General features: G+C 38.0%; 1 protein-coding gene across 1 annotated transcript; it reads right to left on the minus strand.

The window, feature by feature from the left end:
- Positions 1-770: 770 nt before the first annotated feature.
- NTMT2 (N-terminal Xaa-Pro-Lys N-methyltransferase 2) lies at positions 771-18,427 on the minus strand. The gene is given in 5 exon segments (XM_060133561.1): positions 771-912; positions 914-1,030; positions 1,786-2,036; positions 7,570-7,745; positions 18,274-18,427. Coding segments are annotated over 5 exon segments (840 nt in total).
- Positions 18,428-25,274: the final 6,847 nt, after the last annotated feature.

The following is a 25,274-nucleotide window of genomic DNA, read 5'->3' on the forward strand; positions in this document are numbered from 1 at the left end:
TCGTTTCTCTTTCCAATGTACAGTCATATCAATCAAGGAAACAGGAGCAGCTGCAATGAAGCAAGTTGTGTTGGAAGCCAATGGCTAAAATTAGATTATCAATGACATTTACTTATATGTTCACAGCTGAAATTTCAAGGGTAAAACATTTTCTCCTGAAAGGAGACACTTCCCCATCACTGGAATGCAGACTTTTGTTATCAAATTATATCCATATTACATCACTGGGTGGTGAAACTGACCCAAAATAGAAAGTGAAACCATAGTCTTTTGTTCTGCTAAAGCTAAAGACAAAATTAAGTAATGGAATTGTTTTTATAAGATTATTTTGACTGGTGCCTTCTTAATTAGGTGGAGATTTTTATCTAGAGAAGGAGTATTCCCAAGGAGGAAGGAAGTATAATGTATCTAGCATGAGGGCAGAGAAAGGTGGTCTAGGCTTTACCCCACCCACCCTAAACTACTCTATAATGCAAATCTTCAGAGACCAAGCAGTTTAGATTTTGTGAATGTTGCTCCCTTTTCTGTTTTTTACGTACACTTCAGCAGTTTTTCCAGATACCACTTTCCATTTCTCTTTTGGAAAATCCACAGAGTGTGCGCATGTACTTACATAATTAGTGGAAACATGTACATATTACATCAGTCATTTCCATACATGCTGTAGTCCCTTCCCTTCACTCCTACATGAATTACAAGGGGCACCTCAGAGGAGAACACCTCTTCCCAAAGCACTACTGTGCAGTGCAGCCGTTCACTCCCACTGCTGGTCAGGAGTGTCCATCGCTATGCAGTGCAAACATCCACACTGGGATGCACTGCTCTGGAAAGCCGTCCTGCTTCTCCTGGCCCAGCACCACTAGCCCACTCTTCCTAATGAGGCTCTGGAGGATGTCCATATCCCGAGTCACACAGATGGAAGATGCAGCCCACCTGAGCCACGCTGTCCTTCAGTATGATGACGCCGTTTTCTTTCAGGCCATGTCGGCACCGGGAAAGAAATGCAAGAAGGTCTTTAACCAACAGGTGAGGCCAAGTAAAAGGGGGAACAGGATGAAAGGGTGGGTGGGAAAGGAGGTGAGTAGGAAAGACGGACCAACGACAAGGCTACAAATCAGGAGCTCATTTGTTCACTCATTCATGAATTACTTAATAGCCTGAATTGTTTTGCTGCAGGAGGCTTTGAGAATTTAGATAAGAGGACAGGTATCTTCTTTGAGGTGAATCAGTGTACGCTCTAAAAAATAGATATTATCTTACCTAGTCTATCTACCTCCCAGGCACAAGATAAACTATTGCTCATCCCTTGGGTTCCCTCCATGTCCCGTGGACAGCCGAACTCTGTCATCATTCCTCTGTGTCTCACACACACACACACTCAGACCAAAATCCAATTCACCGCTGTCTCATTTCCTGGGAATTTAAATCTAAGAAAGTCTAGTTTTTCCAGTAAATGGGGATAGACTCTTTTTGTCCCCACTTTTTAAAGTTTTTCAAATATTTAGGTTTCTTCTATGATGTAGGTTGGTCCGAAGGCACTCCATCCCTAAGGATGGGAATTGTCAAGCTTGTTCAGAGGATGTTATGGGAGAAATCTGGAGGACCAGAGCTTTGGGGGAGTTCCCATGATACCTAAGGCTAGCTAACTGTTCTAAGCACAACTATAGCCAGATCTCCCTTTGTGTCCTTGTTCTGCCTCCACAAATCCTCCAATCAGCTCCATGTGTTTTCTTCTTCTCTATCTGGAAAGGGAAGAATGGCAGATGCAATGCCATGCAGGACTAACCAGAGACCCACTGAATCCAGATGGCATCATATCTCCCCAGTGGGGGTGTGAATTCCTTCAGACTGTAGCAGTGGTAGGTTTCTACCTTGTCCCCTCTGACCTGCAGGTAGTTCTGTGCCATGAGGAGGAACGATTCCATCATGTCCACAAGTTCCACAGTGTTGAAAACCAGCAACAGGACATGCTTGCTGACCCTTCCTATCCCAGAGCCGCAATCCAGGGCACAGTCTGTCCCAGCTCTCCCAGGCCCCTGCAGAAAGGTACCTTGTGGAATACTTCAGGAACAGACACTCACCCTGAGTTTGGACACTCAATTACCTCCTTAAATAAACTTTATTTGGGTCAATTTCATATAATTAAATGTACTATTTTAAGTATACCATTCAATGAGTTTGGACAAATGTATACAGGCACGTAAACACTACCACAATCAAGTTATAAAATATTCAATGACTTTTTTCAAAAAAAATCTAATCATGTCTAGTTTTTGCCTTCTTTATTTTATTCAAAATAGGTCTTTCAAAGAATTTCAAAATAGGATTTTAGAAAATAATGTCTTAAGTTTGAAAACTGGGTAATTTTCTCTAAGATAAATGGGCCTTTGAAAGCCCTATGAAAATAGAACTTTGTTAACTGTAAATTTGGGTCAAACCCACAGCTAAATGGACCTGCACCATAGCTTATTGCCTTGTTAAAAAAAAAGAGAGAGCAAAGCAGTGAGAGTCTTTCAGAGTTTTAAAATTACTTTTCAAATTCATGCAATGAAAACATTTCAATTCATACTGGGATGGATAACTGAAATTTTATTTTTTTCAGAACTGATTTTGGGGGCTCTGAATTATCTACTATTCTTGTGTGGAAGATAATTTTTAAGACTTGAGCTGAGGAAATGCAAACTGTTCCATTCTCAGGCCAGGATTTTACTTCAAACTCAGCCTCAGTGACACACAGCACATTCATGAGGATAAAAGGTGGTTGCAGCAAAGTCCCCTTGTCTCTTTTCATGCTAAAAATTGTTTTCTGCTTTTATACCAGAAGCTACATGATTTATTGGGCACAAAAGCCCTGAAATTTTTTTAAAGTAAATCTCTGCATTAAATTAACTGAGGGTGAAAGATGGATAGGGGGTAGAGATAGGAGGAAATCAGCCAATAAAAACTTTCTCAAACTTGCTTCTATAAAGTAATATACACATAAACATATATACATGTATGTATGTGTACATGACCAGTATATATCTATGATATGTATATGTGTATATATGTGTATGTGCATATATACATATATATGTATATGTGTGTGTGTGTGTGTGTGTGTGTATATATATATATATAAGATTCAGCTGGTCTAAATTATTTGGTCACAGTTGGGATGGCTGCTGAATAGGTTTTGTGCTAGAAATTACAGTAACAAGATACTTGAAGTTGTCAATCAAGATCTTAAGGAGAAAGTCTACTCTTGATTTCTCAGGACCTAAGGGTTTAAAAAAAAAAAATTGGCTAAGGATCAAAAGGTGAAGTTTAAGCAGAAGGAAACATCAGAAACGCTGCTTTCCAGTCCACTCAAAAGGCCTTCCTTACAGCAAGAACAAAGAAGAACAAAAAGTGAAGTAATTGTAGTTTCTTTTCAGAGGAAATAATAATAATCACAATTTATTGACTGCTTGTGTGTAGCAAGCTCTTTGCATCCATAATAACTATAGTAATCAAAAAGCCCCACAAGATAATGATTATTCTCCAATTTGGAGATGAGGACCCTTAGACTTTTTTAATATCACCCAGCTAATGGCAGAACTAGAATTTGAACAGTGAACTGTGTGAATCCAAAGCCAGTTCTACCTTAGGGCTGTCACCTCCAGTGCCACAACTCTGGTTCCCTTGTTAGTAGCTGTCTAACGTTATGTTGAAGAGAATTCTAAGGCTTCATTCAGACTTACCAGGAAGAGGTCTATGATTGATTAGTTATGTCTGCCTTGATGGGAATGGGAAGTGGTAGTACATGTGCCACTTGTTTGCCATTCCTACTTACAATATGCTACATCCCTCATTCAGATATTATAATATAAACGAAGCTAATTCATTAAAAGGCCTAGGCTAAAGTTTTATGTTATGAAGGCCATAAAAGTAGCATCATTTAAACAAATTTATAACATAAACAAGATGGAGGGAAATACAGGGAAATTATTTTAAGCTACTGAAAATGACTTCAGTTGAAATGTGTGTGCTCAACTAGAGATTCTCATTATAATTTTTTCTTATCATTATTTAGCCCTAAAGCCTCTACTGATCGTGTTGCTCACATTATTATAGTAAGTGGTTTTAAAAATTGAACCATGGGACAATAAAACAGAGACAACAGAGATCTATGCCAGAGGATTTCAAGAAGTTTAAAACAGCCTAACTCCTTTTTCTCAATGAACAAATAACTATGAAGCTGTTCTGGTTAAAGTGAGGCAGGGCCTCACCCACTCAGCCTTTCTATCATTCTCCCAATAAGCCCTTGAAGGATATCAGTACAACCCTGGAGTTTTGAAACCATTCATGTCTAGTCTCCCTACTTTTTCAGACAAGGAAACTGAGGCCCAAAGAGGTGAAATATTTGCAATAGAACTTCCTTGAAAATGCACATCCTCTGATGTGTATTTTTCATCAACTTAGATGTGTGATATCTGACCGCAGTTATCCTCGAAACAAGTTATTTACAAATACAAAAGATGCCTTTCACTCAAATCCTGAGCACCTTAGCCCTTCGCCACTACTGCCTAGTTCTCTTTATTGCATATCACTCCACATGGTTGGCACTACCTCTCATATCCTGGCACCACATTTATTCCTCTGTCTCTCATTCACATGCAGCACCTCTGGGAAGGGACATTTAAAGGCTGATCTTGGGAACAACATCTCTAGCCTCTTGGATACCATGGCTGCCCACTACCGTGATTGGATTGAAATTTGATGCTCTTCCATGAATGTGACCAGAACTACATACAATGTGTGATTTCAAAACAAGATGTTTTGTTATTTTCATTTATTATCCTATCTTCATATTTATGGATTCATATAAAAAAGTGAAATATTCTTAGAAATTTCATTTTCATTTTGATTCTGCCTATGTATTTTGTCTTGAAGAATATTATTTTACCTTCTTTCCACTGGAGTTTAAAACTAAAATGAGGGCTTCCCTGGTGGTGCAGTGGTTGAGAGTCTGCCTGCCGACGCACGGGACACGGGTTCGTGTCCCGGTCCTGGAAGATCCCACATGCCGCGGGGCGGCTGGGCCCGTGAGCCATGGCTGCTGAGCCTGCGCGTCTGGAGCCTGTGCTCCGCAATGGGAGAGGCCACAACAGTGAGAGGCCTGCTTACCGCAAAAAAAAACTAAAATGAAAGTGCTAAATGCCACTTCATAAAAACCATGAAATACAAGTTAGCCCCCAATTTTTTAGTCATCCAATCTCTGAGAAATGTCAAGAGATAAATATCATCAAATACCAATTACTTTTTATAAATTTCTATTTTCCCCAATAGACAGCTAGAAGTAAGGAATGTTATCAGCTATGCTGTTGACATCATCTTGGTATCATTTGTTTATTTGCTAAAGTAAGCACATTTGCAACAAGTTTAAACACCTTTTCCCACTGTCTCATGTCACTAAGTGTTGAAAGGAAAGAAAAACTTTAAATTAAACAATCTGTCTTTTCCCAGTTGACACAAGGATAAATCATGTCAGATACTCATATTCCCTAACTCCTTGTATCTTGACCTGGATACTAATTTAGCATATTATTAAGGTCAAAGTACCAAAATATCATTTCTTTAAAAAGACTGTGTTTGTACTTAGTTAGAGGTCACAGCTTCACAATGAGCCTAGTCTACTAAGAAGGACTCCTTATATTTGTTTGAAAAGAGCAGGCTGCTCTTTTCCAACATAAATATGCAAGCACAAGGCTGTTTCCTTTCCCGGGTCCATGGGCATGTGTATGGGCTCTGTCTGACCAGCATCCCTGTGGTCAGCTTGGCATTCCACATGGAGTGACAAGACAGCTGGATTACTAACTAAGCTTCTGAAATGCATTGGGATCAAAGTCAGCCTCACCATGAGGAAAGCAGGAGGGATTGCTCTTGGCCAGACTGGAGGAGAATTGAGGTCTGTGGTCCACACACACACACACACACACACACACACACACACACACACACACACACACACACACACAAAGCAGGGATTTTTCTGCTTCATGAGACAAATGGAAAAAATATGTCGTGGATAAGAGCAGGGAGTTTGGTGTCAGACAGACCTTGCCAGGCGTAAGTCCTAGCTCTGTCTCTTACCAACCGTGTAACCTTAAAAACTTATTTAACCTCTCCAAGCCTCAGTTTCCACAACGGTGAAAACAAGAAATGATAATAGTACTTACCTCACAGAATTATTAATGAAGAGTAAATAAGACAGTGCTTCTAAAGTGCTTATCAGAGTGACTGACTATCTCAGAAAAAGTGCTCAGTGAAATCAGTCAGCAACACTCATTTAAAAATATTCCAGGTTAACCTGACCTAGAAATAGCCCCAGCCAACATCCCTAGCTCCATAGTCTTTATGGCCACAGTTGATGTCCACTTTGGCCCAATGGGTGCTCCATCATTATCCTTTTTTCTATACTCAGGCAAAGGGTGCTCCAGGGAAGTTGGATGTGAAGTGAACCTCACCTCAACACTAGGGATATTATTAATGTTATGCTTCTAAATAGGTTGACAACATAACCCCAAATATTCATAATATTCTTAATGTTTCCTTCATTAGAATAAAATGGACTCCAAATTTCAAACAAATGACTTCATAGTGAATTGGAACAAAACCTATTTGCTGGGTAGGACTTTGTTCTCAGTAGAACCAACAATAGCTTCATTGTGTGGGTTAAGTCTATTCTAACAACTGAATGAAGCTCCTTAAGATATAATGAATGCATTTTATGAAAGCTTGTTAGTAGTAGTAGTAGCAATAAATTAGATTTATTGGGCAATAATTATTGCACTAAAGTAAGCACTTGACTTATATTATCTCATTTGAGCTTCACATTATCCTATGATGTGAGTTCTGTGGTTATGCCCTAGTCACAGGTGAAAAATTGAGGTTTAAGAGCATTTAAGGAATAAGCCCAAGGTTGCTTATATAGTAAGAAGAACTGTAATGACTCTAGAGCCCAAGATTTTGGCCCCTACAGTATATGATCCATCTTCATATGGCGTGGAAGTAAGGAAGTGGAGTTTCACCCAACACCAAGTCTACAAAGGGATCACATTCTTTCAAGGCAATGTCCCAACTATGTATAGAATAATATAAAGAGATTCTACTATACTTACCACTTTTAGACTGAACATAAGCTTGCATTTCCTTACAACACTGAATTTTTATTACAGGGACTCAAAAAATCACCCCAAAATCTAAAATGGCATGATCTCTCATCAATCACCTGGGTATCAACTGTTTATCTATGAGACTCTGAAAGAGAAGTCTTCTTAATCCACTAATTGTAATATTAACGCTGCTAGTTCACCTTCCCCTGTAGCATAAGAAATTAGCTGGTGCTAAGAGGGTGAAATGCCAAGTGGGACAAACCAGTCATTTAATGTGACCTATCCTTTCCGAACATCTTAAAACAGGCTTTCACACTACACTCTTGGCTGAGCCATATGGCTTTAATATGACTTAAGCAACAACACAGAAGCATGTGAGCTCAATGTTTGCAAGGACTTTGCCTCCTCATCAAACTGCAGTTGGATAACTCACCCCAACGAATTTCCTAAGAAATTCCCGAGAGGCCTGGATATCTGGGTTGGACAGTTCGATGAAATTTCCCATCATACCCTCTTCTGTAGCTGGTACTTCTTGGTAGAAGAGTTTAGCTCTGGCATAGAAGTGCATCTCACCATTGATGACTTGACTTGTTAAAGCATACAATTTCACTGCAAATGAAATATTATTAATATTTATCAGTATTTAAATGGCAGAACAAGTTTATTCTTATCATGCATTGAATTTCCTCTTAGAAGCCTGCAAATCTGTGCTGTGGGAGAAAAGGTATTAGTTTGATGTCAGAAGATCTGGGTTTGAGTTCTGGCTCAGTGACTTACTTGCTATGTAACCTTGGGTAAAGTTCTTAACTCCTATGATCTTCAGGTATCTCATGCATAAATCACAATCATGTGGCATTTTCATGATTTAATAACACTAGAGTTTAATTTTAAAAATAGCTTGTCACTGTATTAAAAGAAAGCTGAACAGTGTTTGCTAGAGTAGAATAAATAATATCGCAAGTTTCAAAGTAACTTTTACCTTTGACCTCCAAATATTTTATGAGAATTTAATCACTAATCTTCTAATCATGAGGTAGATTAGGCATAGCTATTTTTTCATCTCTTTTTTTTTATGCAACTCATACCCAAATATCTCTTTGTACCAACATTACAGAAAATGGGTTTGAGCTCTATCTTCTGAAAATAAAATAATAAAAAGAAATATAATATTTATTGAGCAACTATTCTGTACCCGGTAGTGTACTAGGCATATTCACATATACTATGTCATTTCATTATTTCAGGTATTTTAAGACATTTATTTTTAGAAAAACATGTGTTCTACTTCTGAGGGGTAAATGAGTATGCATTTAAGTGTGTTTTTTAAACCAAAAGGCACACTTGCAGATATAAAATATTTTCATTAGAGGATATTCAGAAGGAAATGATAGAAAGTGAGATAATAGGGAGAAACTTATGGTTCAAGACTGTAGGCTGAATATATGCATTTGTCCTCCCTCTTCCTGGTACTCCCCAAGAATCATTTTAATAAACTCAACCCTTAACAGTGAAGAAAATGAGAAGGGGCCATCAATGGATTCATGATTTCAACAAATTTCTGGAAGACAAAAAACAGATAAAGCAGATGGAACAGAGCTAAAGAATTTACAGCGGGCTTCCCTGGTGGCGCAGTGGTTGAGAGTCTGCCTGCTGATGCAGGGGACACGGGTTCGTGCCCCGGTCTGGGAAGATCCCACATGCCGTGGAGCGGCTAGGCCCGTGAGCCATGGCCACTGAGCCTGCGCATCTGGAGCCTGTGCTCCGCAACGGGAGAGGCCACAACAGTGAGAGGCCCGCGTACCACAAAAAAAAAAAAAAAAAAAAAAAAATTACAGCTCAGGATAGTTGCAAAAGGAAGTAAGAGTTAATAAAACAAAAAAATCTGTCTACAGGCCAACTGGTGAGGCAACCAATGCACTCCCCACAAAAGTGACAAGCAGCACAGCTATAATCCTAGGGAGGGTAAATATGTCTCTTCTCTAAAAAAAAGGAAAAAAAATTAAGTGCCTTAGGAGAAAAAGACCAGTTAGTGTTGGAATCCTAGAGCACTACTCATTCTGGCATATAGAGGATTCCAAGTACCTCATTTCCTCATATTCAGAGTCTCGCAAGATCTACCGGCAAATGTAGAGCTTCTTGTCATCCTTTCTATTCAGTGGAGAAGTATATACAGAGGAAACCTTCTCCATTACCTAAAATCATTGCCCCTGTCCTTCATTTCTAACTATGGATAAATAATGATTTCCAAACACATGGGGGTAAAATGGCAGTCTGAAAAACAAAGATACAGATAGACAATCAAAACTGACCCCAAAGGAAATAGAAATAATCCAGGAAATGAATGAGAATTTAAACCAAAACTAAACAAAAACTTACACCCTTGAAGAGGTATGAGAACAGGTGCATCCATAAATCGAAGATGTCAAGAAAATGATAATTTAAAGAATAATAAAGAATTCTTAGAAATTAAAATTTTGATTACCAAACACTTTGGAATATAACGTTGAGTACATTATCAGGACATAAAGGAAAAGATTGATATGGAAAACAGAAGTAAAAAGATTAGAGCTATAAAGACTTAATTCATGTACTTCCCTGGTGGCGCAGTGGTTAAGAATCCGCCTGCCAATGCAGGGGACACGGGTTCGAGCCTGGTCCGGGAAGATCCCACATGCCGTGGAGCAGCTAAGCCTGTGTGCCACAACTACTGAGCCTGTGCTCTAGAGCCCATGAGCCACAACTACTGAGCCCACTCACCACAGCTACTGAAGGCTGTGCACCTAGAGCCTGTGCTCTGCAATAAGAGAAGCCACCACAATGAGAAGCGTGCGCACTGCAACAAAGAGTAGCCCCCGCTCACCACAACTAGAGAAAGCCCGCACGCAGCAATGAAAACCCAGCGCAGCCAAAAAAATATAAATAAATAAATAAAAGTTGAATGAGTTGGAAGTGCTAAGTACATTCCATCAGTGCTCAGAATTCAATGAAAAGAATGAGCTATAATCAAAAAGAAAATTTGAAAAATATTTTTTAAAAAAAGACAATTCAGAAGACCCAACATCAAGCTAATTAGGATTCTCAAAAACTGAAAATGGAGGGAAGAAAATTATTACAGAAATAATAGAAAAAAATTTCCCAGAGCTGAAAGAGACTATAAGGTCCAAAAGTACTGAGCAGTATGGATTTAAAAATACTAATAATTAAATAAAAGTCACATTTATATACATCCTTAGGAAATTTCAAATCACAAAGAGTAATGAGAAGATCATTAAGTTATTTAGAGGGAAAAAGTTTGTTGACCTTCAAGTAGGGTTGCCAGATTTAGCAAATAAAAATACAGGACACACAATTAGTTTTGAATTTTAGATAATCAATGGATAATCTATTAGTATAAATACAGTTGAAATATCACACATTGCATGGGACATACTTATACTAAAATTTGTTCGTTGATTATCTTAAATTTAAATTTAGCCGGCCTTTTATATTTTATCTGCAACCCTATGTTCAAAGAACTAGAATCAGGCATATAACACAGATCTCATCAGAAACCCTGGAAAACAGTGGAGCAGTGTCATCAATATTCTGAGGGAAAATTATTTTGAGGCTAAAATTTGTTACCATTCAAATGGTGAAAGAATAGTTACCTCCCATGGATTCATCCTTCAGAAGTTTTTTGCAGCTATATTCCAGCCCAATGAGGGTTAAAATCAAGAGAAGATATACAATGAAATTAACCCAGGAATCCAATGAAAAGAAATACCAAAATGACAGATACTATCAGATCTAGAAAGAAATCAGTTTATATTACAACAGAAAACATAGGCTTTAAAAAAATATCTTTAGGAAGTAGAATGAACTGGATTCTGGGTAATAGATAGTAGGTAAGAAGTAAGGAGACATAGTGATATTCTTAGGAAGACATATTTTTAACCGCAATCAACAAAAATAAAAGACAGTTGAAAGTTCTAAGTAAAATATACAACAGTATAAAAATGTTACAATCAGGATATGAAGCAAACCAAAATATGACACAATTTTATGTAGAAGGAGTATAAGAAAAGACAATCTATTTAACCTTAACTAGGAACATTTTTCTTCAGGTAAACAAAGATTGTGACATTGGACTAATGCACTACTTGGCTTTGAATTGAACAATGGTTACATAATCCCAAATTTTGATTCTAAAAGTTAAAAATCCAATAAACACTACTACTATCCATTTTAGTATGCTTCATCTGTGGAGTTAAATCAGTATTTCCCAACTTGAAAACACTGGATGTGGCCAACATTTGGACCCTTGAATGATCATGAATTTGCTAAAAGGGGTACAGGAATCAGTTCCCATGTACTTTATTTCCTAGAGACTAACAATGTTATATACTATATCTCCCATATATATTAACCAACAATAGGTTGTCATTTTAAAAATACAAATCTTTTAAAACTATTAATAATACATAGATTTTTTGACATTTTATACTCAAGTTAGTTACTGATTGAGAAAATAAAACATTAAAAGAAGCACCCTCATGTTCAAAAACATTGGAAACCACTGACCTACACCAGTCCCGCTTCCCTAGTACTTGGTAAAGTGTTGTGTAAACAGGTAGCTCAAGAAATGCTGATAATTTCAACAGGGACGACAAAAATTATTCATCGCCATGCCAAAAACATGACTGTTCCAAATTCTTCTGTATGCCTCAGAAAAGCAGGCTAGGAAATCACAGCTTACCAAGTCTTCCCAGAGTTGAATGCTTCTTGAGATCACAGGCAAGCCACAGCCCAGTACTCTCTCGTTGATCCAACCAAAGCAGCAAAACAGCCACACTCATCATCACCTGGTTAAGTCAACAAGTTGGTGGAGTTTATTAAAACCCTTAATCTGGAAATGGGAATGGTCCATTATGCCAGCAACATTTAGACTACAAGTGAATGCCAAGCTCAGCAGGGGTCAGACTCAATAGGTAAGTTTTTATGGTTATGGGCTTGTCACCTAATTGACAGGAACATTTCACTAAAAAGATATATGAGGTGTAATGGCCAGCCCCAGGTTCTCCCTTCTTGATAGCTCCTGCAATGGTGCCAGCTGATTCAGATAAGGGTATCAGTCATCAGCCTGTGCCTTTTTATTACAGAAACACATCTAGTGGCTTATTCTTGCATGATTGCAATGTTTTTGTGAAACTTGGGGTAGTCTAAGACGGCGGCTAGACACTCTATTAGTTCTTGATATAATATGGTACTTATTTCTTGACCTACGTTATAAGCTGAACTCCCAAGGACCTTCCAATGGCTTACTTGTTACAAAAATAAAAATAAAGTATATGTGAATTTGCCCTGAAGAAGAACAAAGATCTCGTGAACTCTCTAAGAAAAATTTTGTTGAGAGATAAGTGTCTATGTTTGCTGAGTAGCTTTTTCTTTTTCTCTTTTTAATAGTTGGATATAACTATTTTAGACTTTATTCCAAACTTTAGACCTGTTTGTCAACTGAAAATTGACCTGGGAGTCTTCAGAGGATATGTAGGCTAGATTTAAATGGTAAGTTTGAAATGATCGGAGATAGAATATTGAATCAAGTTAGTCTATAAGAGAAAAGAAAGTCCAACTAGAAGATGCCCTTATGAAGTGTAAGATCTTCCATAAAAGAGGTTTGTAGGTGATGACTTCTCATTTTAGCCATTAAAGAAGAAATGGTAAAAATTTACGGAAGGAAGGAAGGAAGGGAGGGAGGGAGGGAGGAAGGAAAGAAGGAAGGGAAGAAAGAAGGAAGGGAGGAAGGAAGGAAAATGTACTTGGGCACAATGGAATATTACTCAGCCATAAAAGGAAGAAAATCCTGCCATTTGTGACAACATGGATGGATCTTGTGGGAATTATACTAGGTGAAATAAATCAGAGAAAGATAAATAATGTATGATCTTACTTACATATGGAATCTAAAAAAAACCAAAGTCATCTGTGTTTTCACCAACAGGAAAGGGTAGGAAGTGGGATTTTATCAATGTTCCCGGTAGAATCCAAGGGTCTGTGTGTGCCAGAATGCTAGAAAGTCATCATTAACAAGTCTCAGAATTACCCTGACAGGCCCTCTAGGTTTTATTTCTTCCCTGCATGCTTTAGGTGTCTGGTGTTTCTTGCCTCTAAAATAATGCACTGCCTACCCTGAAAGTTTTAGTGGGTTTTTTCCAACTGAGAGCTATTTCAGTGTTCCCTAAATTCTTTTCAGCCTTCAACACAAATAACGTAAGCAGAGGTGGGAAAGGAGGGAAAATACACTTTCCCCTCTTTAGCAAGAATGTACTCAAGCTCCCACCACACATCACATCCCCTGCCCACTGGGCTGAGTGTCTTCATAACTCTCTATTCCAACTTTAGTGTTCTACCTGACCCACTGTCAAATTTGAAAAGATCAGAATTCAGGTGAAGATACTGGGGACAGATTTTTCATGGTGAGATTTTGCATCAGAAGAGTCAGAAGCTGATTCAGCAGTCACCACGCCTCCTCTGCACCTCTGCAGCATCCTGTAGTAGTCTCTATCATGACTTCCACATTCCACAAAAATTATCTGTGTGGGTCTCTCTCCTACACTGAACTCTCAGGATAAAGCTCTATTTTATTTTCCTTGTAATCCTAGGACTTACAATTACACTTAACACATAGCAGACCTCCTTTAAATGTTCACTGAATAAAGGAATATTGTCTAGCTTTTTGTTCTTTGAATAATACACAGGTTCAGCAAAGTAGTGAATGGCTATAAGGAAAAACCAGGATAATCACAAATAAGTCACACTTTTTGTAGTTTACGAAAAACTATAGGAGGATATATCTTCTCTCCTAATTAGGCATACCCAAATAATAAAAAATATTAACTATCACTGATCAAATATGTATATATGTGCTACATATGCTAAGCATTTATATCTAACTGAATATGTAAGATAAATGTGATTATCTACAGAAGAAAACAGGGCATCAAGAGGTTAACTAAACTGCCAGTGAGTGACACAACTGGGATTTAAACCTATTTAAATCCAAAACTCATATTTCATCCATCTAACACAGTGTATCTGAAAGTCTGCTAAATAAAGGGAAATTATCTGGTTCTTCATTTCTTTAAAGTGAAAAAATGATCTTACAGCATTTGCACTGCAAAGGTAACAATAAACATTTGGAAAATGTATCACTGTACAAAAAGTTGTGCAGCAATGCCTACCACAGGGATGAAATCGATTTGAAAAATGCCAAGAGTTGTATGCTGAGTTTCATTTGGAAGTTCCAAGTGTATTATAGGAAATGTTTTTATTAATTCTAGTTTTTAATTGCGATGGCAAAGGCGTGGCCATTGTTCTCAATTTCCTCCTCAGAGCCTAATTCTTCTAAAAAGGGGTAAGTGAAGGGGGGTTGGTTACTAACCATTAGTGGGTACCTATGTTCCAGGCATTAGGCTAGGCACTCTCAGGTCATCTCTTCACACTCTGATCCTCACAACAACACTACAAAACTGGGATTATAATCATCATTTTACAGGTAAGTAATGAGAAAATCAGAAAGATTCAGTAACTTACTCAATATTACACAGAAATGAAGTGTCACAGCCAGGCCCTAACCCAAACCTATTTAAATGCAAAGCCTTAAGTCAGTCAGAAAGAGAAAAACAAATACTGTATGCTAACACATATACATGGAATCTAAAAATATAAGCGGTTTTGAAGAACCTAGGTGCAGGACAGGAATAAAGATGCAGACCTAGTGAATGAACTTGAGGACACAGGGATGGGGAAGGGTAAGCTGGGACAAAGTGAGACAGTGGCATGGACATATATACATCACCAAATGTAAAATAGATAGCTAGTGGGAAGCAGCTGCATAGCACAGGGAGATCAGCTCGGTGCTTTGTGACCACCTAGAGGGGTGGGATAGGGAGGGTGGGAGGGAGATGCAAGAGGGAGGGGATATGGGGATATATGTATACATATAGCTGATTCACTTTGTTATACAGCAGAAACTAACACAACAATGTAAAGCAATTATACTCCAATAAAGATGTTAAAAATAAACAAACAAATAAATGCAAAGCCTTTGTTCCTTTTGCTAAACCACGTGGAACTATTGTTCTAAATGTGAAGTTAAACTAAGCCTTTACCAATGTCCAGGAGTAACAGATTCTTGCTCAATATATAATTAATAAATATTCGCTGACTTCTATGTACTAGAAATATGCTGTGGATAGTGCTAGAAGAATTACTGAGGAGTAATTATCTGAACATCTCCAATTGGGCCATATATAGGCCCCTGCATGCACTGCTATACAAACTGGAGATTTATATGAATTGTTTTCCTATTCTACTTCTGATTTGTTCACAAACAGCCACCTTTGGCAAATTCATTGACTCCAAGCCTCCAACTGAATGTGGGCTGGTAAAACTAGACTATAGGAACCTGCTCACTGGCTGCCCATCCTGTTGATTATCTCAGTAAAAAGCCAGTGCTCCTCATACACTATGTTTTGTATTCCTGTCAATTCAAAAAAAGTGGTAAATCTTACATTGCTCCTCTCATGTGTCAAGTTGCCATTTACAATGGGAGGCAGCAGGATTTTGTGGTTAAAAAAGACAGACCATGGAGCTAGACTGCCTGGATTCTAATCCTGCACTACTTACTTCCTCTGTTCCTCAGATGTAGGGTGGAGAAAATAACGGCACCACATAATAGAGCTGTTGTGAGGATTAACTGAGATAATATATGTAACCCACTGAGAATAGTAATAAGCTTGCTCCCATTTCTTTGTGAAGACCTGTTGTATTCAATGGCATAGCTAACTTTTCCATTGGAGATTTTGAATATGCATGCTCTTGCTTCTCCATGAATCACTGAGGCTAGTCGGGGATATTTCAGCAAATGTCCCCATGACTGAATGTCACTGCCCGGTGAGCTGGTGTGAGCCTGGCTGCCTAACACAGGCAGTTGGAGGGAGGAAGGAAGGAAAGAAGGAATCAAAGAGTCCGGTTAGCCACTGTTCTTCCCATAACTACCCCAAACAACAAACTCTCTGTGCAGACTCTACAGTAGGGTTCCCCATCCTTTTAAAAGAAGGGCTTTATTTTCATTTCTATGAAGTCTTGAAATCATCAGGAGGAGGGAAAGCCAACTCTAAAACACTTCAGTGGGGCTGAGTTTTATTTCCAAACTGAAAAGACTAATATCCACTGCAGCCTGAAAACTCCCATATAGCAAATTAAGCTTAGCATCTTCGGTAATGCCTGTTCTAAGGAAGGCTACGTGATGACTTTAAAAGAGATCTGACTCTAAGGAAGGAGATAAAAAGCTAATGCTTACTGAGCATTGGCTAGTTTCACATATATAATTGCATTTAATCCTCCAACAGCCCCACAGTTTTGAAGAAAATGATGCTCAGAGACGTTAGTAACTTGCAGAGGTGATTTTCTCTACCACTAGCAGTGCCAGAATTTGAACTCAGGACACTGGTAACCTGCAATTAATTATTAGTAAAGGGCCCTTAATTTGTCTAATAAATATTTATTGGGGTCTTTTAATTCATCTTTAGCTACTTTCAGAGATGAGTTTCTTTTCTAATAGTTATTTTTAAAATTGGGCAGTCATCTGCCCCTTAGTGAACCTCTCATAAGTTATTGTAATTAGTATCTTTCTCCAGACTAATGCAACACGAGCCAACAAGCTACCGTTATTGAGGTGTGGCCCAAAGAATGTCTACAGAAAAGCAATGCTCTGACAATATGTGGAGTGGTCAGAACATCATCACCTTCCAAATAGACTGCTCTAACTTTTCCATTTGAATACAAATGAGATGTACACTATGTCCTAAAAGAATTACTCATGTGTAGTGCTATCCACCAGAAAGAGCCCTGGTCTTGGGTTCTTGCTTTGGTATCTAGATGAGACCTATCTAGATTAGATCTCATCATCTCTGAATTTTCTTTTCCTCACTTGAAAAGATAAGATAGGGGGCAAGAGTGAGAAGGTGGGTGGAAAAATAATAATACCCTATCTATCGCATAGCATGGCTGTGAGGATCAAATAGAGTCATGAATGCGAAATTTTTATAAGAAATATATATAAATATAAGATGAAAGTATTTGTATGTCTAGAGTTAAAGATTCCCTTCAGAAATGGACTTATAGAAAGAGACTTTGGTAAGCTGCTAACATAGTTTTGAATGCAATACAAAGAATTATGTAGCTCGTTTCACGTCTGGAAACCCTGGCCACATCAAGTGTACAATGGGGCTTTCAGCAACCTTAACAAAGCAGACTGGGGTTGATACACACTGTTCCTGCTTTCATGGGGGGGAAATATAAATCAAAGGGAGATACTTTACTCCTTAATCGCAAGTTATTTCCTCTTCAGTGTTGTTAAGAGCGCCCTGAAGTAACCATTTTCACAGAGGCTGAGAAAAGTGGTGTAGACAAACCAGATAAGCTTTTTATTGCCCTATTGTCCAATTCCTGAAAACTAGAGGAAATAACTAAAATGGAGACAGACTACAGCCCAGTTTTTTTCTTAATATTCAAAGACCAAACTAAAATCTGCTCCTTTTAAGCTCTTGGACTATTATTGTAATTTAGAAAGGCCAGAAAGGATTATGTGGAGTGTGTACTCATGCATACAAACACACACACACACACACACACACACACTCACAGCCGCACACACCAACAACCTTGATCTATTATTGTTTAGCCTTTTTAAAAAATTCTTTGTTGATATGCTTCTGTATTAATATTCTCATCTTTGAGTTACCTAATTTGCCCACCTCTAAATTTTTGCAAATGCTAAAAATGTCCTTCCAAACTCAAGAAATTAATTTCTATAATCCTGACACTCAGGCAACCAACACCCAGAGAAGCAAGTTACCCATGTCTGAGGTGCATGGAAGTCCCCAAATAGAGGCTTGTCCTGCCAGGCAATACTTGGTCTTTGCACTTTCCATAAAAGAATGCCATTGAAACATTTAAGCCCACGGACATTGGTTGTGTGTCCTTTTTATCTGGAAAGTGTCCTTGTTCTAATTCCTTTTGCAAAAGCCCCACAGTCTCACACAGTTGCTCCAGTCATTTCTTGTCCCTTATCTAGTAGCTCTGACTCACTTACCCAGGGGAATATTTTCCAGCAGGTAGAGATAGCTCTGAAAGAAGTCATTGCAAATAGCTTTGTGAAGAATAAAGGGCAAGCTATGCCGACGGAGCTCATCATTGGTCTTCTGCCTGCGGGATCTGAAGGCAAAGTGGGTTCCCAGGTAGGCCATGGTGAAAGGGGATAATAGTTATTCCTACAGAAGAAGGAAGCTTGTCTGGCTGTTTCTTTGAATTAACTTTCTCTTCCTACACGAACTTGAAACTGTCATTTTAAACCAGCCCCTGTCCATCTGTATCAGGAGAGGTGTCACGGGGATTGGGGGGAGGGGCGGCAGACACGGGGAGGTCAGACACTTGGCACATCTACCATCTGATTGCTCGGCTGACACCACTCTAAGCCAACAGGTGCTAACTAAAGATGAAAACAGGCTGAGTGAGATCCTGCCTCATCCAGGAAAAAGCACGCCTCCCTCCTTTAGCTGCCACTTCAAACAGGCAGGAGCACAGCTGGCTAACACCCTGAATACTTGCTTTAATTTGATTCCTAAATTGGAATAGCCTAATTTCCATTTCAAAGAGTTGTGAATATTTTGCACGAGATCCAGTTCCCTGATTTCCATCACTCCTCCTGGAATGCCATAACCTCAAGTTACAAGGACCCTTCAAAGTCATCTTAGCTACCCACACTTCTTTCATCAGTACAGTTTTGCCCAAATCATTTCATAGAGATGGATGTGTGTTTCCCATTTTTAAGGATCTTCAAGAGACACAATTATATGAAAGCCTGTTCTGATGTTAAATACCCTTCTCTGTCAACAAACTCTTCCATCTAGCTTGCTCTAAAACAATACCTAGTAGTGTAAGCCTGTTTCTTCCTCTCTGCCTATAATGGATATGATTTTCCTCATAAGTACTCATTTTATTTCTGTACTGGGTATCTTCTGATTGTCCCTCCAGGTCTGCTCTCCACTCTTCCCACATTACTGTGTGCATCTGGAGACTCGACTATATTGACAACATCAGTGAACTTCCTTGCCTTCTGGCTTCTGGTTGGGCTCTGCCAATGGGTAGTGCCAGCAGGAGGCTGGAGGAGAGTGATTCAATGTACTTATTCCCCTGACACCTTCCCTGCAGAGATGCCATAGGCTGACTGCTTCCTATGGTGAAAAGTCATAGCTCCTGTCCAGGGGTCTTCTCATACAAATATCCTCTCCGAGTTCTGATATCTGCTCCCTCCTCATGCTGCTTCAGGCCTCAGGGGAGTGATACACCAAGCTGTCACAAACCCTGGAATAACATACTATTCCTTGTAATTTCTCTATACTTAACTTACCACACCTTTGTAAATAGTCCCTTTATTAAGCTGGCTCAGATTCTCAATTTGTGAATGTCATACGTTTCCTGTAGGGATAACAACTACCATTTTAACCCTCCAATACTCTTAACAGGAAAATCCATAAGAACTCATACTCTTTTGGCCCCATACCATGTGCAACCACTGACTACCCAGTGTCCCTGAAAACACATGTACACACCCACATACACACAAATGCACACTTTATGGTAGGCAGCTTCTAAGATGGCCCCATAGATCCCCAACTTCTGCATGATATTCACACCTCTGTGTCCTCTTTCCTGAGAAAGGGCTAGACTTACTGACTCACTTCTAAAGAATAAAATATGGCAGAAGTGACACAATGTCACTTCCAGGATTAGGTTATAAAAAGACTGTCTTGGGCATTTTCTTTTGCTTTCTCGCTTGCTTGCTCTCAGGGAAGCCAGCTGCCTGTTGTGAGCTGCCCTAAGGAGAGGCCTACATGGCAAGGAACTGCCTCAGGGCAACAGCCCAGGTAAAGCTAAATTCTACCAACAACCATGAGTGAGCTTGGAAGATCTTTCCCCAGCAACCTGATAAAAGATGCTGAGCCAGCTAAGCCACACTCAGGTTACTGACTCAGAAATAAATGCTTCTTTGAAGCAGCTAAATTTTGGAATTTGTTACAATGCAGCTAATGGAGAGCTAATTCACACATTGTCAGTGGAATTTTTTTAAGATTTGGAATCTAACCATGATCTTTCTTTTAGTTTAATTTATGTGTTACTCTTTTAGTGGGAAAGGAAGTAAGGATTCCATTTGATTGATTCTGACTTACTTTTTTCATTTTCCTGTGCTTCTATATTTCCATTTCCCCTCTCCCTACCTCAAGGGGCAGCCACTCAATTTCCGTGGGATTGTTCCCATCCCTGGCTTCAGGAATTACCTAAATTGCAATCCAAGTTATCCATTTTCCCCTTGCCACAGTGTGTGGTTCATGGATGGGTACACCATCCTGTCCTGGGCCAATGAATACATGGTGTTCCCCCAGCTCCAGTTTTCACTTGGAAGTGCGTACATTATCTAAATCTGTTATTAATGCCAGCTTGAGTTGGGCTTTCTGTGCTAGCAATATGGAATCTCATCTAACACAAATACCATCGGGCTTCATTTTTACTCAATTCTGATGAGGATGGAGATAAAGTAGATGATATTAAACAGAACAGGGAAACTTCAAGACTATTTCATGGTGTTAAGAGGAAGGCTCTTAACTACAGTTAAACATATTTGACTAAGTTAGAAACTCATTCCCACCACTTACATACTTGGCAAACTTGACAAATTCTTAGCCTTTCTGAGCCTCACTTTCATCTTCTGTAATATGACGGTAATGATAATAGTATATACGTCATATGTTAGCTGTGAGAACTAAATATACTCCATGTAAAACACCTCAGTGCCTGGCACACAGTCCATGTTCAGTAAATGCAAGCTATTATCAGTATAGTCTTTGGAAGAAAGCTGATGAGTTATAGGTCCTAAAAACACTTTGTCTGTCTGGCTCTTTTGGGGTTATATTCAATGTAACATTGCCTCTTACTGTGAAATTTCACCATATATCCAGGAGACTTTTTCGCACTGTATGCATTTAAAAGTTGAAAAGAAAAGAAACTCAAATTAAATATGCTATTGGAACTCACTCATCATCCCTTCAGAATTTTCTGTTGTTGTAGGAAAAACTAAGCAACAGAAGAAGAAAACTCAGGGAACCTCCTTTGTTACTTGATTTGTCAATACATCTAACGGGAGGCAGGTTCTTAACTTCAACATCTTAGTAGTATTTTGATAACCTCTCATATGCTGAAAAGGTTAGGATGTATGGTCCTAGGAGAGAGACTGGCAATCACTGACTCCAGCTACTCAGTATTCTTTATTTGCAAGATATTGCAAGATATTGGCAAGCTTCTCCACTTTTTACAAAACTAATTTTCTTTCACTATAAAATAGACGTTAATTACTTATGTTTCGAGAAGGATTAGTAAGTGTTCTAAGATCTCCATATTTCAGACCTATAATTCCTGTGTGGGAATGAAAGACAGATTGGCTTATCCAAAATGCCTTTGTCAGCTTTTGTTTACCTCTGTGAGTCACATTAGGTTTTGCGACTGTTTCTCATACTGGTATAGTTTGTACCAATTTCTGGTTCATTGTGTTTATTTCCTTATGCAAATAATTTTTCTCTCATGGCTGAAATGCTCTATTTGCTAAAACCTCATACCACTACTCTTGACTATATTCATAGTAAGTGAATGAGGGTATGATATAGATCTCCAGTCTACCACGGGCATCCAGTTTCCAGGCAGGAAAGGAAAACAATGAATGTAGAGGAAAGAAATAAGACTATAGCAAAAGAATGTGGAAACTCTGAATTTATCCAGGTTGGTTTGCCTTCTAACAAACAGCGGATTCCTTAGTGAGGAGTAAAGCACTGTTAAATAATAAATTAGCATGGAAAGAGACTCAGAAGTAAGAAAGATAAAGAAAGAAAAAATTCATAGAGGAAGTATACTCATTCAGTAGTATGATAAACTAAATATTTGGGGAAATCCAATCAATATAAAATACATATCAAATTAAAATTCCATAATACTTCAAACTGAAAATTCAACAGAGAAGATAAAGTAAAGATATTTTCAAATGAAGATAGAACTTACCATTCATAGATGCTCACTAAAAGGAATAACTGAAAATATCTACTTCAGGAAGAAGGAAATTAAAACAGGGTGCTATTAGCATAAGAATAGCTAAAAAGATGACTAAAGCAGAATGCAGAGCCCCCAAACAAATCTATTCACATATGTTAAGTTGATATAAGACAGAGATAATGTTGCAGTAGAAAAAAAGATAGTTTCAATAAGACCCCTGATGTTGGCACAATTGGATCCCTACCTCACATCCCACATACACAAACCAACTCCAGGTAGATTGAAGACTTAAAGGTGGAAAGCACAATTCTAAAATTCTTTGAACAAGTTACAGGAAAACATATTTATGACACCAGGGTAAAAAAAAAAAAAAAAGATATATTTTTTAAGATGCAAAAAACAAAAACCATAAAGAAACAGAGTTAATTAATTTGACTGAATTAATATTTGAATAATGAACTTCTGCCCATCAAATGAAACCATAAAGAAAGTGAAAAGTCAACCAACAGAAAGATAAATATTTGGAGCATTGATAATCAATAAAAATTTGGGTACTAAATATATGAATAGTTCCTATAAATAAATAACAATACAAATAATCCTACAGAAAAATGGAGAATAAAAAGTATATAGAGACATAGAAAACAAACTTATGGTTACCAAAGGAGAAAGGGAGGAGGGGAGGGATAAATTAGGAGTATGGGAGTAACAGATACAAACTACTATACATAAAATAGATGAGCAGCAAGGATTTACTATATAGCACAGGGACCTATATTCAATATCTTGTAATAACCTATAATGAAAAATAATCTGAAAAAAATATATATGCATATATATATAACTGAATCACTTTGCTGTATACCTGAAACTAACACAATATTGTTAATCAACTATATTGCAATTTTTTTAAAAGTATATAGAATTGGTGGTTAAAACAAGACTGAAATAAAAGTACCTGGATCAAGATTCCCAACTCCAACCCAGGGAAGTAGATCTAGAAGACTAAAACAACAGGCCAAAATCATCTAAATTAAATTTAGGATAAAATCAATGCATTTTATTGTATATAGGTTTTAATGAAAATTAGTGGTGAGAATACAGAATGAGTAATTATTGCTTGATAATCTCTATGTGTCTTTGTACTAAAATGGGCATTTAAGTAGACTTTAAGCTTGGAATGAGACAGCAGTATGAAAAATAGGGCAAATAGGTTTCTATGAGCAAATCTTAAAACAGACCACCTCACTTCACCCTATACTGGTGTAACCTCATATGAAGTGTTTGCCTCTTTCTTTATCCTGCTTGTTTAAGAAACAGGTAGCCAATAAAGATTACCCCTGATTATAACTTGGAAGTCAGTAAGAGAGATTATGACCCTGTATGTGCTTAGAATATATGGTACAAGAGGAAGTTTGGATGACTATTTTCATCTAGTGCAGTGCTTCATGTAGTACAGAAAGGCTGTCTATCCACTGAGTTAATTAGATTCAAGGTCAACAATCAGATTTCCACTTAACAGTCATTATTAAATAAAAATGGGGCTTGAGGTAAATGACCCGTTGCAGCTAAAGAAATATTTAAACTCATAATTTTCAGGTTAAGTCATTCAATTAAACAGACAGAAAGACTGGAGTAGCCCTTGAAGAACTCCTTCCTGTCGTACTGAGGAGGAGAGAATTCAACTGGGCTGCTTAGTTCTAATTAGGGTTTTGATTCCCCAAGAATTTAGATTAAAAAAATACATTTACATCTCTAACTAGGGGAATATGTCCTTGCCTGAAACATCTGTTTGGGGGTGTGTGTGTGTGTGTGTGTTTGTGTGTAGACTTTTCTCATTTCTCATTTATGTTCATTTAAGGAATTATAAAACATTCAACTTGATTTCAAATTCTCCTTTTAAAATATAACAAAGCTTGATTTCACATAATTTCCATAATGTAATATTTCAATATGATTTTGGATAGATAAAAGTGCATACATAGAACACTATCTAGGTAAATTAACTTTTGTACATTTTCCCTAACCAAAAGATATTAGGCAATTATTAATAAAAGAAAAGCAAATTATCCTTCTTTTTAAATCTTACTTAAAGAATTAAGAAATACGATGAAGTGTCAGATTGATATCCTAATATTTCAGCTTTCCCCTCAGTGTATCAACCCTTATTTTCTATTTTAGTAGGAAGGCAAGTTGAGGGAGGAAGTAGATATATGAGCTAGAATGTAAAGAGAATATGCCTTATCAGTAGTACTAGGTCTTCGTAGACTTGGGCAGAGAGCATGATGAGGTGAACAAGTAGGTGGGCTCTGGTCTTCCCACCCTCACATTGGCCAGAGGAGCAGATTTTAATTTTAATATAGAATTCTACATAGACTTTCACTTGAAAACAGTGTTCTGCTCTCATCCCCTCCTTTCATCATGCTTCCCCTTTACCTGATATCCTGGTTCTTATTCAACTTGACCTTGGCTTTCTCCTCAACAATGTTTTCGTATATATACGAGCCTCCATAATTACCCCATTGTGCATTTAGCAAGCTATATTTTGGGATAAATATTCTATTTACACTACCCTCTGATTTCAGCTGAAACAACATATATCACTGCCAGATATAAGTTTTTCAGAGGCCTAAGTAAAAGAATATGCTGTCCAATCCACAACACGTAATACGAAATAAAATTCCCTCTGTTCTGTCTCTTAATCTCAATCCCCACCCCCTGTCTCTCTCTGTCTCTCTTTCTCTCCCCAACCCCCTGCCACCCCACAAGCATAGAAACTTGGACTCTTGATGTCCTTTGGATAACCCAGCATTGACGACAGAGTTTCTCAAAGTGTGAACCTCACACAATGAGCATCAAAAACTTCTGGGGTGTTAATTTTTTCCAACTAAAAGCTAGAAAAATAAGAGACTTTCTTCTCTGCCACAGTTATGTTTTTTATTTTCTAATTGACTGGGTTTTGAAAATTATGAAATAATTCAGACTTCCAGAGATTTA

The sequence above is a fragment of the Lagenorhynchus albirostris genome, chromosome 2 (genome assembly GCF_949774975.1).
Source record: "Lagenorhynchus albirostris chromosome 2, mLagAlb1.1, whole genome shotgun sequence".
NCBI classification, from domain to species: Eukaryota; Metazoa; Chordata; class Mammalia; order Artiodactyla; family Delphinidae; genus Lagenorhynchus; species Lagenorhynchus albirostris.